This window comes from Haliotis rubra, unplaced genomic scaffold (assembly GCF_003918875.1).
Source record: "Haliotis rubra isolate DU_JTF1 unplaced genomic scaffold, ASM391887v1 Scf84, whole genome shotgun sequence".
NCBI classification, from domain to species: Eukaryota; Metazoa; Mollusca; class Gastropoda; order Lepetellida; family Haliotidae; genus Haliotis; species Haliotis rubra.
This window is the reverse complement of record NW_025767568.1, coordinates 966,047-980,840: the sequence shown is the minus strand read 5'-3', so window position 1 is coordinate 980,840 and position 14,794 is coordinate 966,047. Positions and strand designations below refer to the sequence as shown.

The following is a 14,794-nucleotide window of genomic DNA, read 5'->3' as shown; positions in this document are numbered from 1 at the left end:
TATGTACCGGTAGTACTGATGCTATCTTTCGTGTGTTTATATTTCAGAAGGAATTTCATTTTGGATCTCAATTATATTTTCACAATGTAGTTATCTTGATGAGCCTGGGAATGTCTCAAAGGTTCAGTGATTCTGTTCTTTTCTTGACATTTTCTTTTGACCTGCTCCCTAACCAAGCTTGTCCCCGACAGCCCGATGAAACCGATTAGGAGTTTATTTAGCAACAAATTCTTTTTGAATGTCCAGAATGTGGTAGAGTGACTGCTGGTGTGACCTAGGTCGGTTGTGACCTGGAAATCACTCAGCCTCAAAGCGTTTATCATCACACAATGACATTTGATAGCAAAAAATCCAATATCAACCTTTCTGTCCAGTCAAAATGTCTAACTTGGTTCACATAATCGTCCATGAATTTGAAAATAATTAATAAGTATCACTTGCTTGATAACGGTGTAAGTACCTACGCCAAACTATCCATAGAACTTGGTTTTCATCATCTTTACAATACAAATAAAATGCCTCTCACCCATTAAGTTGTGTGTTCTGTCAATGCTTCTACTGACTACATATTGGGCCAATAACTGGTTTGTATTTGGTATTTGTAAAATGTTCACCTTCATATTCTTCCAACACATCAAGTGGGCCTAAGGTGTTATTGTGCTAAATTGTAAATAAACAAAACCATTTATACAAATATCCAATAATCCTTTGTTCAAATTATAGCAACAAAACCCTTTTCATGATAAATAGCGACCTTTCTTAAATCTGTTTTTGTTTGTTTCTTGTTTAACACTCAGCAATATTCCAGGTATATGGCAGCAGTCTACAAATAATCAAATCTGGACAATCCAGTGATCGACAGCATGAGCATCGATCTACAAGCATGGGTTGCTGAAGATCAATTCTAATCCGGATCTTCACGGGTATCTCAAATCAGAGTAAACTGTATAATTCTGACTAAGTCATAAGTATGTGTAAGAATCAGTGTCAAAAGTGACAATAACAGTCACAAAAAGATAATATTATCTTGGGCCCATACCTCTCATAAATACATGCAAAGGCAAGTCAATTGTTTTATGACCAAATCACAGGAGCATAGAGAACAAGACAAATAAAATGGCATGGGGCATCATCCTCATTAAAACCTACCATGCTGAGGAAGGAGAACATACTGCCTGTCTTCTTCGAGTAGAAGCAGGAGGTGGCATGCCTGCACTTCAGGATGCACATGTCTTGGTAAGTCCAATCCGAAGCTCACTTACACACAAGTCAATGGGACTGTTTTACATCAATATGCTTTGATGCTAACTGAAACAAATACTAAATCTAGCCAATAATCTTATCTCAAGTTGAACACTTCTGTTATCGCCACGTCCACTGGTGACTGACAGATACGTGTGTTGACATTCTACACTGACACGTGTCAATGAAACTTTTTCTGGTCAATACATCAGATTGACTTATAATGAATCTCAATTAAAAGCATGAGGCTTCAGAAGCTTCACATTTGATGGATGCCTGCTGGTCTCCCAGCTTAGAACAGCCAAGCAACATCCAGTATGACATGGATATATCTTGACCTGCTCTGAGTCGAATATGTACAAACAAGTCTTATGGAAATGTCATTTAAAAATATATAAACACTGAGGAACTCAAATGTAAACCTGGTGAAGGATAATTTCACACACTTATGTGCTGACCACCCTATGACAAGTCAAGCATTGGCACAACGCTGTTCAGGGGTTTTAATGTAACTGCTACATTGAATATGTAGGCTGTTTAAACAAAAATCTTTTAATATGCATTACAATCATCAGTCATAACAAATTTCATAAACATACAAAATGAATATATACTGAGGGGTTAATATAAGGGATCACATGAAAGCACAAGTGTTCCTTAATTTTTATCCAAGGTTTCTTTAGGAGCTTTGTATAGCACAGCTTGTGAAGAAACCTGGAAAAAAAAGTGGAACACATGTGCTTTCATGTGATCCTTCATTTTTTTCCCTCAGGATATATTCTGATGATAAGTGTTAAAGACCAGATATTTATAGAGGATGCATACAATCAACTTCAGATAATGTAAGTTTCAAATAACTGTTGTTGACCAATATTGCACAATGATAAATCTAAAATACATTTCCTTATAAAATATTTCCACATTTTCAAAGTTGCACGAATACATGGAAATCTAGTGATATCTGCTTCATCATGCCCAGCATGTTGGAATAGAGCTGTACAGAAGTATTGACGTTGGTGCATCTGACAAGCTGCGTAGCATAGTGATACTTTAGACTATACGGGCATGTTAAACAGTGAATGCTGTTTACCGCCACACAACAATATTCCAGCTATGTTACAGTGGCCTTAGTCTGTCTCACAGTCCCTGAACCACATTATTTTCCCTACTGCCTACTACAAATACAACATAAAATATAAAACTTTGTTGTTTGTCTTTTGTAAAATATATTTCATAGTATAAACAATAAATTAAATTTAATCAGATATTTTTATCACAGCTATGCACTTACTGGTACTTTGTTATCGCGCGATAAAGTTGGGCCACGTGACACGACTTGTTTCACGTAAAGTAAACTTATTTGTATTCTGTGGCAGTTTTGTGTGGTGGTTTTGAAAAATACTGTTAATGATGAAAATGCAAGTTTACATTTATATCCAGATAAACCACGAAAGAAGCAAAAACTATAGCGATTTTTTTTCCATTTGTGACATGTCATAAAATGCCCGTGACTTTTTCTTTTATATTTTCATTTTTACGTGATCAGAAAATTATTATAAAAAGATTTCTTAAATAATATGTATGGTCGCCTATTTCCTGATATCAGTGGCTTTTCGCTCGGTAACATGACAAAACAACGGAAAATACCTCCGTTTTCGAAAGCTTTGTATGGATAACATGCGAGGCGAATCGTTTGATGCCGGGCATCGTTCGAAAGCTCTGAACATCAACAATATCACTGTGCCCTTGCCGAGAGTATTTTTCACACTTGTAAGAAGCAATTTTATTGGATAAAAATTGGTTTCTAATGACGCTTTTTCTCCACAGTCTGCTATAAGGGTCGTGATTGGTCAAAACCAGACACGTGACCTAAGGCAGCCAATCATATTACGGCAATGGATACCGTCCTCGTAAACGAAAACTTTAGATGCAGACGAAAGTTTTGGGTAAAATAATGCTATTCTGAACATATTAAGCAAGAAATCGCTACCTATAAGTAAATTATGGGATTTATTTGACGTATCGTGCTAGGTTATGACCTGTGACAAAAATGATTCATGCATATATTTTCGCATTAAACATCGTGTCCGAGCGTGAAGATTACATGGTTTTGGCAAGAATTTAGAGGGTTGAGAAAGGGGCCCGACTTATAGTCGGATCCGACTTATAGTCGGTCATATACGGTAGTCCTCCCTGCAAATCTTAAAGCCCTAAATGAAGCAAGTCTAGATTTCCCCAGGTTCGCTGTGGCTCCTTTTCAATTTGAATGGGTCTATTTGTTATTATCAAAATTATACATATTCAGGACAAAGCGTTAGTCTACAGTGGCCTGTAAATAACAATGGATGAAGTCATGGATGAAGACACGCAGTCAGTCACGGCAAATCCTGACCTCATAATCCAGTTGTCTACTACGGCCAGCAATAGAGATACAGAGCTCCAGTTAAGATTTAGCTCATGTGGGTACTGTACCCACTGTATTTTTTTTGGAGTGGGCATTATGAATGTTGAGTGTGTATTTCATTTTCCGTTACCCACTGCTTTCAAATATGTGCGTATTTCAGTCATTTTACTCACCTAAGTACCATGTCATTGTGTAAGTTTACTAAGCAGGTATGTTCTGCCTTATGTCATATCTAATCAAAACCAACTTAAATATAATGGAACTGATTTCATAAAAAATCACTCATCCTATACTGACAGTACAACACTTGTCCTATACTAACAGTACAACTTGATAGCAAGCGATGTCTTTTTCATTACGCAAGCAATTTTTATAAATATATTCCGTACGCATTTGTTTTAAACTTTTTGCGTATCTAACATTTTAAATGCGTAATTGGTATGCAACAATTATTTTTCAATGCGTAATTGGAATTTTTCTATGCGTATTTTACCCTACACAAGTTGATGGTCTGTGAATTGGGAGTCCCTTGACCGAGTTCCAGCATGTGAGCCGCCATGTCTTACCTAGATTCTACTGTTCTTGCCATGATGGTGTTCATCCTTACTCTATGAATTAATTCCCACACAGACTTCACATGTTCATCCTTACTCTATGAATTAATTCCCACACAGACTTCACATGTTCATCCTTACTCTATGAATTAATTCCCACACAGACTTCACATGTTCATCCTTACTCTATGAATTAATTCCCACACAGACTTCACATGTTCATCCTTACTCTATGAATTAATTCCCACACAGACTTCACATGTTCATCCTTACTCTATGAATTAATTCCCACACAGACTTCACATGTTCATCCTTACACTATGAATTAATTCCCACACAGACTTCACATGTTCATCCTTACTCTATGAATTAATTCCCACAGACTTCACATGTTCATCCTTACACTATGAATTAATTCCCACACAGACTTCACATGTTCATCCTTACACTATGAATTAATTCCCACACAGACTTCACATGTCCATCCTTACTCTATGAATTAATTCCCACACAGACTTCACATGTCCATCCTTACTCTATGAATTAATTCCCATACAGACTTCACATGTTCATCCTTACACTATGAATTAATTCCCACACAGACTTCACATGTTCATCCTTACTCTATGAATTAATTCCCACACAGACTTCACATGTTCATCCTTACACTATGAATTAATTCCCACACAGACTTCACATGTTCATCCTTACACTATGAATTAATTCCCACACAGACTTCACATGTTCATCCTTACTCTATGAATTAATTCCCACACAGACTTCACATGTTCATCCTTACTCTATGAATTAATTCCCACACAGACTTCACATGTTCATCCTTACTCTATGAATTAATTCCCACACAGACTTCACATGTTCATCCTTACTCTATGAATTAATTCCCACACAGACTTCACATGTTCATCCTTACTCTATGAATTAATTCCCACACAGACTTCACATGTTCATCCTTACACTATGAATTAATTCCCACACAGACTTCACATGTTCATGCTTACTCTATGAATTAATTCCCACACAGACTTCACATGTTCATCCTTACACTATGAATTAATTCCCACACAGACTTCACATGTTCATCCTTACTCTATGAATTAATTCCCACACAGACTTCACATGTTCATCCTTACTCTATGAATTAATTCCCACACAGACTTCACATGTTCATCCTTACTCTATGAATTAATTCCCACACAGACTTCACATGTTCATCCTTACTCTATGAATTAATTCCCACACAGACTTCACATGTTCATCCTTACTCTATGAATTAATTCCCACAGACTTCACATGTTCATCCTTACTCTATGAATTAATTCCCACACAGACTTCACATGTTCATCCTTACACTATGAATTAATTCCCACACAGACTTCACATGTCCATCCTTACTCTATGAATTAATTCCCACACAGACTTCACATGTCCATCCTTACTCTATGAATTAATTCCCATACAGACTTCACATGTTCATCCTTACACTATGAATTAATTCCCACACAGACTTCACATGTTCATCCTTACTCTATGAATTAATTCCCACACAGACTTCACATGTTCATCCTTACACTATGAATTAATTCCCACACAGACTTCACATGTTCATCCTTACACTATGAATTAATTCCCACACAGACTTCACATGTTCATCCTTACTCTATGAATTAATTCCCACACAGACTTCACATGTTCATCCTTACTCTATGAATTAATTCCCACACAGACTTCACATGTTCATCCTTACTCTATGAATTAATTCCCACACAGACTTCACATGTTCATCCTTACTCTATGAATTAATTCCCACACAGACTTCACATGTTCATCCTTACACTATGAATTAATTCCCACACAGACTTCACATGTTCATGCTTACTCTATGAATTAATTCCCACACAGACTTCACATGTTCATCCTTACACTATGAATTAATTCCCACACAGACTTCACATGTTCATCCTTACTCTATGAATTAATTCCCACACAGACTTCACATGTTCCTGCTGCTCTCATGATGTATATGCTACATCAACTATGGGGTAAGCATCATCTAACAGATATATGCAGGAAAGTCAAGGGTCCTTAATGACCTTAGTGAGGTGAGGTGAGGTGAAATTGGGTTTAATGTCGTGCTTGAGAATATTTCGCTCACATGACAACGTGCATGCGTGTGTATGAGTATGTGTGGCTGCTTGTACTAGCCCAGACTGAAGCTGGTTTAATAGTGCTAGCCCACAGAGATACCATGCCGCAGTGAAGCATGAATTCCCCACTCAGACACATTATACTGACTCTGAGCCTACCAGTCCTTGTTGTACCCATTAATGCCGAGCATCAGGCAGGGACCAACAAGTACCATATTTTAACGTCTTTTGGTACGACGCGGTCGGGGATCAAACCCGCGACCTTCCGCTCTCCGGGCGGATGCTCTTACCACTACACCACGGAGGCGGTCTTATCGACCTTAGTAGAAGTCATAAGTGTCCTTGACTACAGCAGCTCAAAGAGTGAGTGAGTGAGTGAGTGAGTGAGTGAGTGAGTGAGTGAGTGAGTGAGTGAGTGAGTGAGTGAGTGAGTGAGTGAGTGGGGAGGGAGGGAACGAGTGAATTATAGTGTCAGGCTGCTTTTAGCAATATTCCAGCAATATCACGGTGTGGGAAACCAGAACTAACCTCAAGAACCCCCGACCCCATCAGTCTTGATTTTGAACATTTTTGCATTACAGATGATGCCTGTATTTATTTTAATTTTAAACATATTGTCACTGTTACCAAGGTCACACCATCATATAACACTAATATTAAGTGTAAAAACAATCATACCGTTTTACGAAAGTCACTGCCCAAAACGTTTAAGTCCATTACCCCTAATGAGCTCTTGACATAACTTTCATTTGATTTAAGTGTTATTGCGTTATCAGCTGACCTTACCAGACCAAATAGAATTGAACTATTAGGGCTGGGACGATACACTAAGTCACGATACGATACATATCGCGAGATTTTACCTGCGATACGATACGTATCACGATACATACACCTTGAAAGAATGACACAGTATTAAGGTCTAAAATATTTTAATTCAAGGTATTTGTGCATAACAATAACACTATTGTAATAAACAAACGGGTAACTCTACCATATATACTTGTGTATTTTTCTCTAGATAAGTACTTCAACATGTTTAAGATAATACTGTTCTGAAAAACTTGTGTATCGTTTTGTATCGATACACCAGTCGACGATACAATAGCTGTATCAAACTTAAATGTATCGCGATGTATCGGTGCATCGGTTAACCGTCCCAGCCCTATGAACTATAATGCATACTCTGCAGGGAGCTGGGAATGGCAACTGAATGTACAGTGATCCATTGATCAGGGTAATAATTATTGTTAACCATTATTTCATGTAAATTCTCCCCAAAAAAATCTTAATTAGTTTTCAAGGAAGTGAAAAGTCCATTGTAATCATATGACAGTTACTGGTACATACGAAGTCCTGATGAACCAATCCTCAGTTTCACCATTCTATGACTGGGGTCAGCTAATATATGACTTTGACCCTGAACCTTGGCCTTGTAAGGACGACCTGGTATCATAATCCCTACATCATGCATGTGAGTTGGGACTACCATACTTATCCTAATAAATTCCGTTATCTTGGCCTTGTCAGGAAACCTATTATTATCCCTAAATTGGCAGGGACTACTATATTTACCCTAATAAATCCTATGCCTTGGCCTTGTAAGGACAACATGTCATTATCAACACATTTACATGTGAGTTTGGACTACCATATTTACCCTATTACATCCTGTACCTTTGCGACAACCTATCATTATCTATACATCTACAACCAGAGGTACAGATAAGCTGCGTTGCCTAATAAATCCTGTACCTTGGGCTTGTTGGGACAACCTATCAATATCCCTACTTCTGCAGGTGACCTCATATGGACTACCAAATTTACCTAATGAATTCTTATTACATACAAAAACAAATACACTCTGGGCAGTGTTTATCATTTGAAAATCATAAAATCTGACAACACCTTCTGTATTTATCATATTGATTTATTTTTCAATTTTATCATATTTTTAGAGAAAACAATATTTTTTACTGTAAGCAGTACAACATGATTTCGTTCACATCGATAAGAAAAAGATTTATGACAAGTTACACTGTACACACATGAATTGCCTTCAATTGTATATAAAAGATATACTGAGTCAAAAAAGAAACTTTACATTCTTTCCTCAGGGCACTAAAAAAGAACAAGAGGTGGTAAGATGGTTAAATTGTTATTATTTCATTGCTGAGATCTGTGTGATGTACTCGATACACTGACAGTGCCATAATCAGTTCCATTAGGCTACACCGCCGTTCCAAAACATGGGTATACAGAATGTCAAGTCACAAGAATAAAAATGCGAAATTTCTCAGTTCAATATCGTGTATGGCCGCCCCGCGCATTCAAACACTGCCAAACACCGCCTCCTCATCGACTGCCTGATGCTTGTGAACACGCGGTTGGGGATTCTGCGCCATTGCTCTTGCAAGGCAGCCAAGTTCCTGCAAATTCTGAGGTTGGTTCCTAAGACCACGAAGCCTTCTCCCAAGTGCATCCCAAACGTGCTCTATTGGATTAAGGTCAGGGGATCTCGATGGCCAGTCCATGACGTTGATTCCAGCGTTTTAAGGAAATTTCGTGTCAACATTGCGGTATCGCGGCCGAGCATTATCATGCTGGAACTGTAGACCTGGGCCATGAGCCGCCATGAAAGGAACGAGTTCAGGGGTGAGCACCTGGTCGCGGTAAGCAGCAGCTGTGAGGTTTCCACGGATGACCAGAAGTCGGGAACGGTTGTTCCCACAAAAAGCACCCACACCATGCAACTTCCGCCCCGAATCTGTCGACTTCCTGTACACAACATTGGGCATACCGTTCACGGCGTCGTCTCCAGACTCTATGCCTGCCGTCCGCGAATCTGAGGGTAAACCTGGATTCATCTCTAAAGACGACTCGATTCCAGTCTCTCTGGGTCCATCGGAGGTGACGTTGGGCCCACAGCAGACGTTGACGTTGATGAAACGGCGTCAATATTGACCCACGATATGGACGTCGAGAATGGAGATTGGCAGCCAGCAACCGATTTCGAATGGTCTGTGAGGACAGTCGACCTCTAAACATCTCAGCCCTGGTTCGTGTAGCTGGCAGAAATCTGTCACGTAGGTGACGTAGGGACGATTTGACGGTCTTCTGCTCGTGGCGCCACCGTGGGATCTACCCCACCTTGGGCGATCAGAAGTGGTGCCAGTTTGTTGTAGACAACCTCACAAGTCATACACAGTACGACGGCTGCATCCCATTGCTCTTGCGACGTCAATAACTGATCTGCCCGCTTGCAACATGCCAACGGCACGTTCACGTTGCACATTTGACAATAGTGGCATTTCAATTACCGTTAGAACTGTGGTTTAAAAGAGTTTTTTCAATTCTTGAGGCCAATGCAAACACGTGCATATGAAGAAAACTTTGATGCGAAGATCACGTGATCGACTGCACGTGCAAAACCTGATTTGGCACTAACGTCATTTGCACGACGAATGGATGGGTTTGAGTGGGTTTTGCTAACGTTTTTCTAGAGTCGAAAGATACTAAGGGATCCCATTTCGGATACATAGATGTATCATCAGAGAAAAATTATTCATTATTTTTCAAATTACATTTTGTGAAGTTTCTTTTTTGACTCAGTATTTCAAAAAGAAGTTTACATATAAAAGGGACAGTTGCTTTCAATACTGATATTATGGAACTTCAATCCCCAGACAATTAGAGTATGTGAGTTTGTACCTAAATGACCTACCCTTACGTCCAGAGATATAAATCATTATCTTATCTTACCTGTAAAACACTTGAATTAGAGGTGTGACGTTAAACTGGTATATTGGTGTACCTCCAGGTTATAAAAGCAACAAGATACATACTGTGGTTTTATGAGGGGAACCAGTATTACAACTGCCGGAAAGAATAAATAAATTGCACAATACGTTAATGAGATACAAACTCACGATAAATACTTGAGTGCATGCTGATAATGTTGTACATGTATATGTTTACTGCACTACAATACTCTGTTATCCAGATAGGCAGATATAAACAAGTGATGGATAAGCAAGTGTTGTTGGTAGAAACCAAAATGGTCGATGACTTTTGAGTCAATAAAAAACTCAAAAGCAAATTGTGCTATATTATGGTACATACCACGACACACGGAAGAATACAGCGGTAAGTTGTGGTGAGAAAATGTTCATAGTACCCAACTTTGTCATAGCAATGTACGGTATGGATTTACAACTTTTTTACTATTTACAACACAATGTTTCTGGGCTTCTTCTTGCCCCTTATTCTTCTTGCCCCTATTTCTTCTTGCCCCTTATTCTTCTTGCCCCTTAACCAGGTGAATGATAAGTTACAAGCAATATACAATATATATAGTGGGAATAGGAGGCAGTGGGATGGAATTAAAGATTGAGATGTACAGAGATCAAGGAGATTAAGTGGTATGTTTATGCAATAGATTGGTATGTACAGCATGTTTATACAAGAAGAAGAATATACATTGATTGGATAAGCATTGATTAGAAGCCACTTATGAACACAGTGATAGAAAGACACACATCAAAGCATGTACAGCGATAAAAGCATGTACAGTACCCAACATAAGTCTCAGTAGTTTCATACATTGCAGTGTACTGACAGTTTCAATGTTTTGCGATCAACATCAGTGGCAAATGGAGTGGGAATATTTTTCCATATTCTATAGTTTAAAAAGTCTTGATTGTGATTGGTCAAGTGGGAATATAAAAGTGAGATATACAAGAGTGAGTGAGTGAGTGAGTTTGGTTTTACGCCGCTTTTAGCAATATTCCAGCAACATCACGGCGGGGGACACCAGAAATGGGCTTCACACAATGTACCCATGAGGGGATTCGAACCCGGGTCCTCGGCGTGACGAGCCAACACTTTAACAACTAGGCTACCCCACCGCCCCAGATATACAAGACTTGAAGGAATGAGTGAAATGATCCAAACTGAGGTCAAATCTTGTTATTTACTATGAATACCCCCATTTCATCTTTGATAATTAACTGTGGATGTTGTTTATGATAAATTTGTTTAGATAATTGTAAATTTTTACCAATATAGTTAGCATAATGGTTAAAGCACTCACATGAATTCTGAAGACAAAGGTTCAATAACAAACAGGCACAATGTATGATGCCAATTTCTGGTGTCCCTCACCACGATGTGGTCTGTCCTGAAGGGTAATCTATGAATGTTCCTGTATACAAGATTCTACATACTTCACTTAGCACCACTGGAACATCATTTCAAGTTTCCTAGTAAATGACTTTATGAACCTAGCAATTTTGGAAAATAACTTATGCCACCAGGAAAAATGGGAATTTTTCTCTTTTTAGGAAAAAAGGAGTCTTTTGTCATAATGTTTGACATTAACTTGTGAAACCAGGAAAACGGAAACTGTTGTTTTTTAAGAAAAAAAAAGGGATCCTTTGTCATAATGTTTGACATGACTTGCTTGTTCCGTGACTGCACTTTGAACTGCCCAGCTGAGAATCTGATGACAGTCTCAGGATTGTACATCGATTAAAACACAAGAATTCACCGCAAATAGAGTTTTGAACTCATTCTGGGATATATGACATTTTTACATTTGACATTGAGTGTGTGTTATCACCCTTCTACCTCCTGTGGTGAACAAGCTCTTTCAGTGGCACATGCATCTCGTGTTGTGAAGAATACAGTGTGTATGCTATCATCCTTCTACCTCCTGTGGTGAACAAGCTCTTTCAGTGGCACATGCATCTCGTGTTGTGAAGAATACAGTGTGTATGCTATCACCCTTCTACCTCCTGTGGTGAACAAGCTCTTTCAGTGGCACATGCATCTCGTGTTGTGAAGAATACAGTGTGTATGCTATCACCCTTCTACCTCCTGTGGTGAACAAGCTCTTTCAGTGGCACATGCATCTCGTGTTGTGAAGAATACAGTGTGTATGCTATCACCCTTCTACCTCCTGTGGTGAACAAGCTCTTTCAGTGGCACATGCATCTCGTGTTGTGAAGAATACAGTGTGTATGCTATCACCCTTCTACCTCCTGTGGTGAACAAGCTCTTTCAGTGGCACATGCATCTCGTGTTGTGAAGAATACAGTGTGTATGCTATCACCCTTCTACCTCCTGTGGTGAACAAGCTCTTTCAGTGGCACATGCATCTCGTGTTGTGAAGAATACAGTGTGTATGCTATCACCCTTCTACCTCCTGTGGTGAACAAGCTCTTTCAGTGGCACATGCATCTCGTGTTGTGAAGAATACAGTGTGTATGCTATCACCCTTCTACCTCCTGTGGTGAACAAGCTCTTTCAGTGGCACATGCATCTCGTGTTGTGAAGAATACAGTGTGTATGCTATCACCCTTCTACCTCCTGTGGTGAACAAGCTCTTTCAGTGGCACATGCATCTCGTGTTTGTGAAGAATACAGTGTGTATGCTATCACCCTTCTACCTCCTGTGGTGAACAAGCTCTTTCAGTGGCACATGCATCTCGTGTTGTGAAGAATACAGTGTGTATGCTATCACCCTTCTACCTCCTGTGGTGAACAAGCTCTTTCAGTGGCACATGCATCTCGTGTTGTGAAGAATACAGTGTGTATGCTATCACCCTTCTACCTCCTGTGGTGAACAAGCTCTTTCAGTGGCACATGCATCTCGTGTTGTGAAGAATACAGTGTGTATGCTATCACCCTTCTACCTCCTGTGGTGAACAAGCTCTTTCAGTGGCACATGCATCTCGTGTTGTGAAGAATACAGTGTGTATGCTATCACCCTTCTACCTCCTGTGGTGAACAAGCTCTTTCAGTGGCACATGCATCTCGTGTTGTGAAGAATACAAACCCAAGTCCAGTTGTTCTGTTGAGTCTTGGAGAAAATTGGTTCTTATGCAAGAAGAGATGTTGGTCTCAAGTTAAGAAGTAATTGACCAGTACATTGTACTCACAAGTTTACAATTGGTTGGTGGATTGGTTGGGTTGGTGAATTGTTTGGATGGAAGAGAGGGAGGCAAACATTATTTTTCTCAAAGGTGACGTTAATGAATATTGCACTGGCTTTTTTAGAAATGTGCATGCATTAGTGTTTGTAGTGGCTGTTTGTACGAATAGTTTAGTGCCAGCCCACTGAGATACCCAGCCATAGTCTTAACACTGACACTTCACTCATTAGGCTAATGCTGTATTATTCCTGTAAGCCTGAGTGCTAGGCAGGGCAACAACAAGTACCATCTTTTGTTTTGTGTGTACACTTTAAACAGGTGTCTTCAGTGACAAGTGTACACTTTAAACAGGTGTCTACAGTGACAAGTGTACACTTTAAACAGGTGTCTGCAGTGACAGTGTACACATTAAACAGGTGTTCACAGTGACAAGTGTACTTGCAAACAGGTGTCTACAGTGACAAGTGTACACTTTAAACAGGTGACTACAGTGACAAGTGTACACTTTAAACAGGTGTCTTCAGTGACAAGTGTACACTTTAAACAGGTGTCTACAGTGACAAGTGTACACTTTAAACAGGTGTCTGCAGTGACAGTGTACACATTAAACAGGTGTTCACAGTGACAAGTGTACTCGCAAACAGGTGTCCACAGTGACAAGTGTACACTTTAAACAGGTGACAAGTGTACACTTTAAACAGGTGTCTAGAGTGACAAGTGTACACTTTAAACAGGTGTCTACAGTGACAAGTGTACTCGCAAACAGGTGTCTACAGTGACAAGTGTACTTGCTAACAGGTATCTACAGTGACAAGTGTACTCCCTAACAGGTGTCTACAGTCACAAGTGTACTCACTAACAGGTGTCTACAGTGACAAGTGTCCACTTTAAACAGGTGTCTACAGTGAGAAGTGTACTCGCAAACAGGTGTCTATAGTGACAAGTGTACTTGCTAACAGGTATCTACAGTGACAAGTGTACTACCTAACAGGTGTCTATAGTGACAAGTGTACACTTTAAACTGGTGTCTACAATGACAAGTGTACTCACTAACAGGTGTCTACAGTGACAAGTGTATTCCCTAACAGGTGTCTACAGTGACAAGTGTAATCCCTAACAGGTGTCTACAATGACAAGTGAACACTTTAAACAGGAGTCTATAGTGACAAGTGTCCACTTTAAACAGGAGTCTACAATGACAAGTGTAATCCCTAACAGGTGTCTACAGTGACAAGTGTATTCCCTAACAGGTGTCTACAGTGACAAGTGTAATCCCTAACAGGTGTCTACAGTGACAAGTGTCCACTTTAAACAGGAGTCTACAGTGACAAGTGTACTCCCTAACAGGTGTCTACAGTGACAAGTGTACTCACTAACAGGTGTCTACAGTGACAAGTGTACTCCCTAACAGATGTCTACAGTGACCAGTCTACTCGCTAACAGGTGTCTACAGTGACAAGTGTAATCCCTAACATGTGTCTACAGTGACAAGTG

At 39.4% G+C, this 14,794-nt stretch overlaps 1 protein-coding gene across 3 annotated transcripts in view; it reads right to left on the bottom strand.

The window, feature by feature from the left end:
- LOC124262443 (phospholipid-transporting ATPase IF-like) overlaps positions 1–14,794 on the bottom strand; it is a 126,826-nt gene that overhangs the window by 95,491 nt on the left and 16,541 nt on the right. Inside the window, exon 1 of one of the 3 annotated variants that reach the window (XM_046696929.1) lies at positions 1,150–1,249. The exons of 1 other annotated variant lie outside the window; for it this stretch is intronic. In XM_046696929.1, coding sequence (XP_046552885.1) covers positions 1,150–1,230 — 81 coding nt within the window. In that variant the 5' untranslated portion in view covers positions 1,231–1,249. Of the gene's footprint in view, positions 1–1,149; positions 1,250–14,794 lie in introns of those variants that run through there. One more of the 3 variants, XM_046696927.1, reaches the window with a different exon arrangement.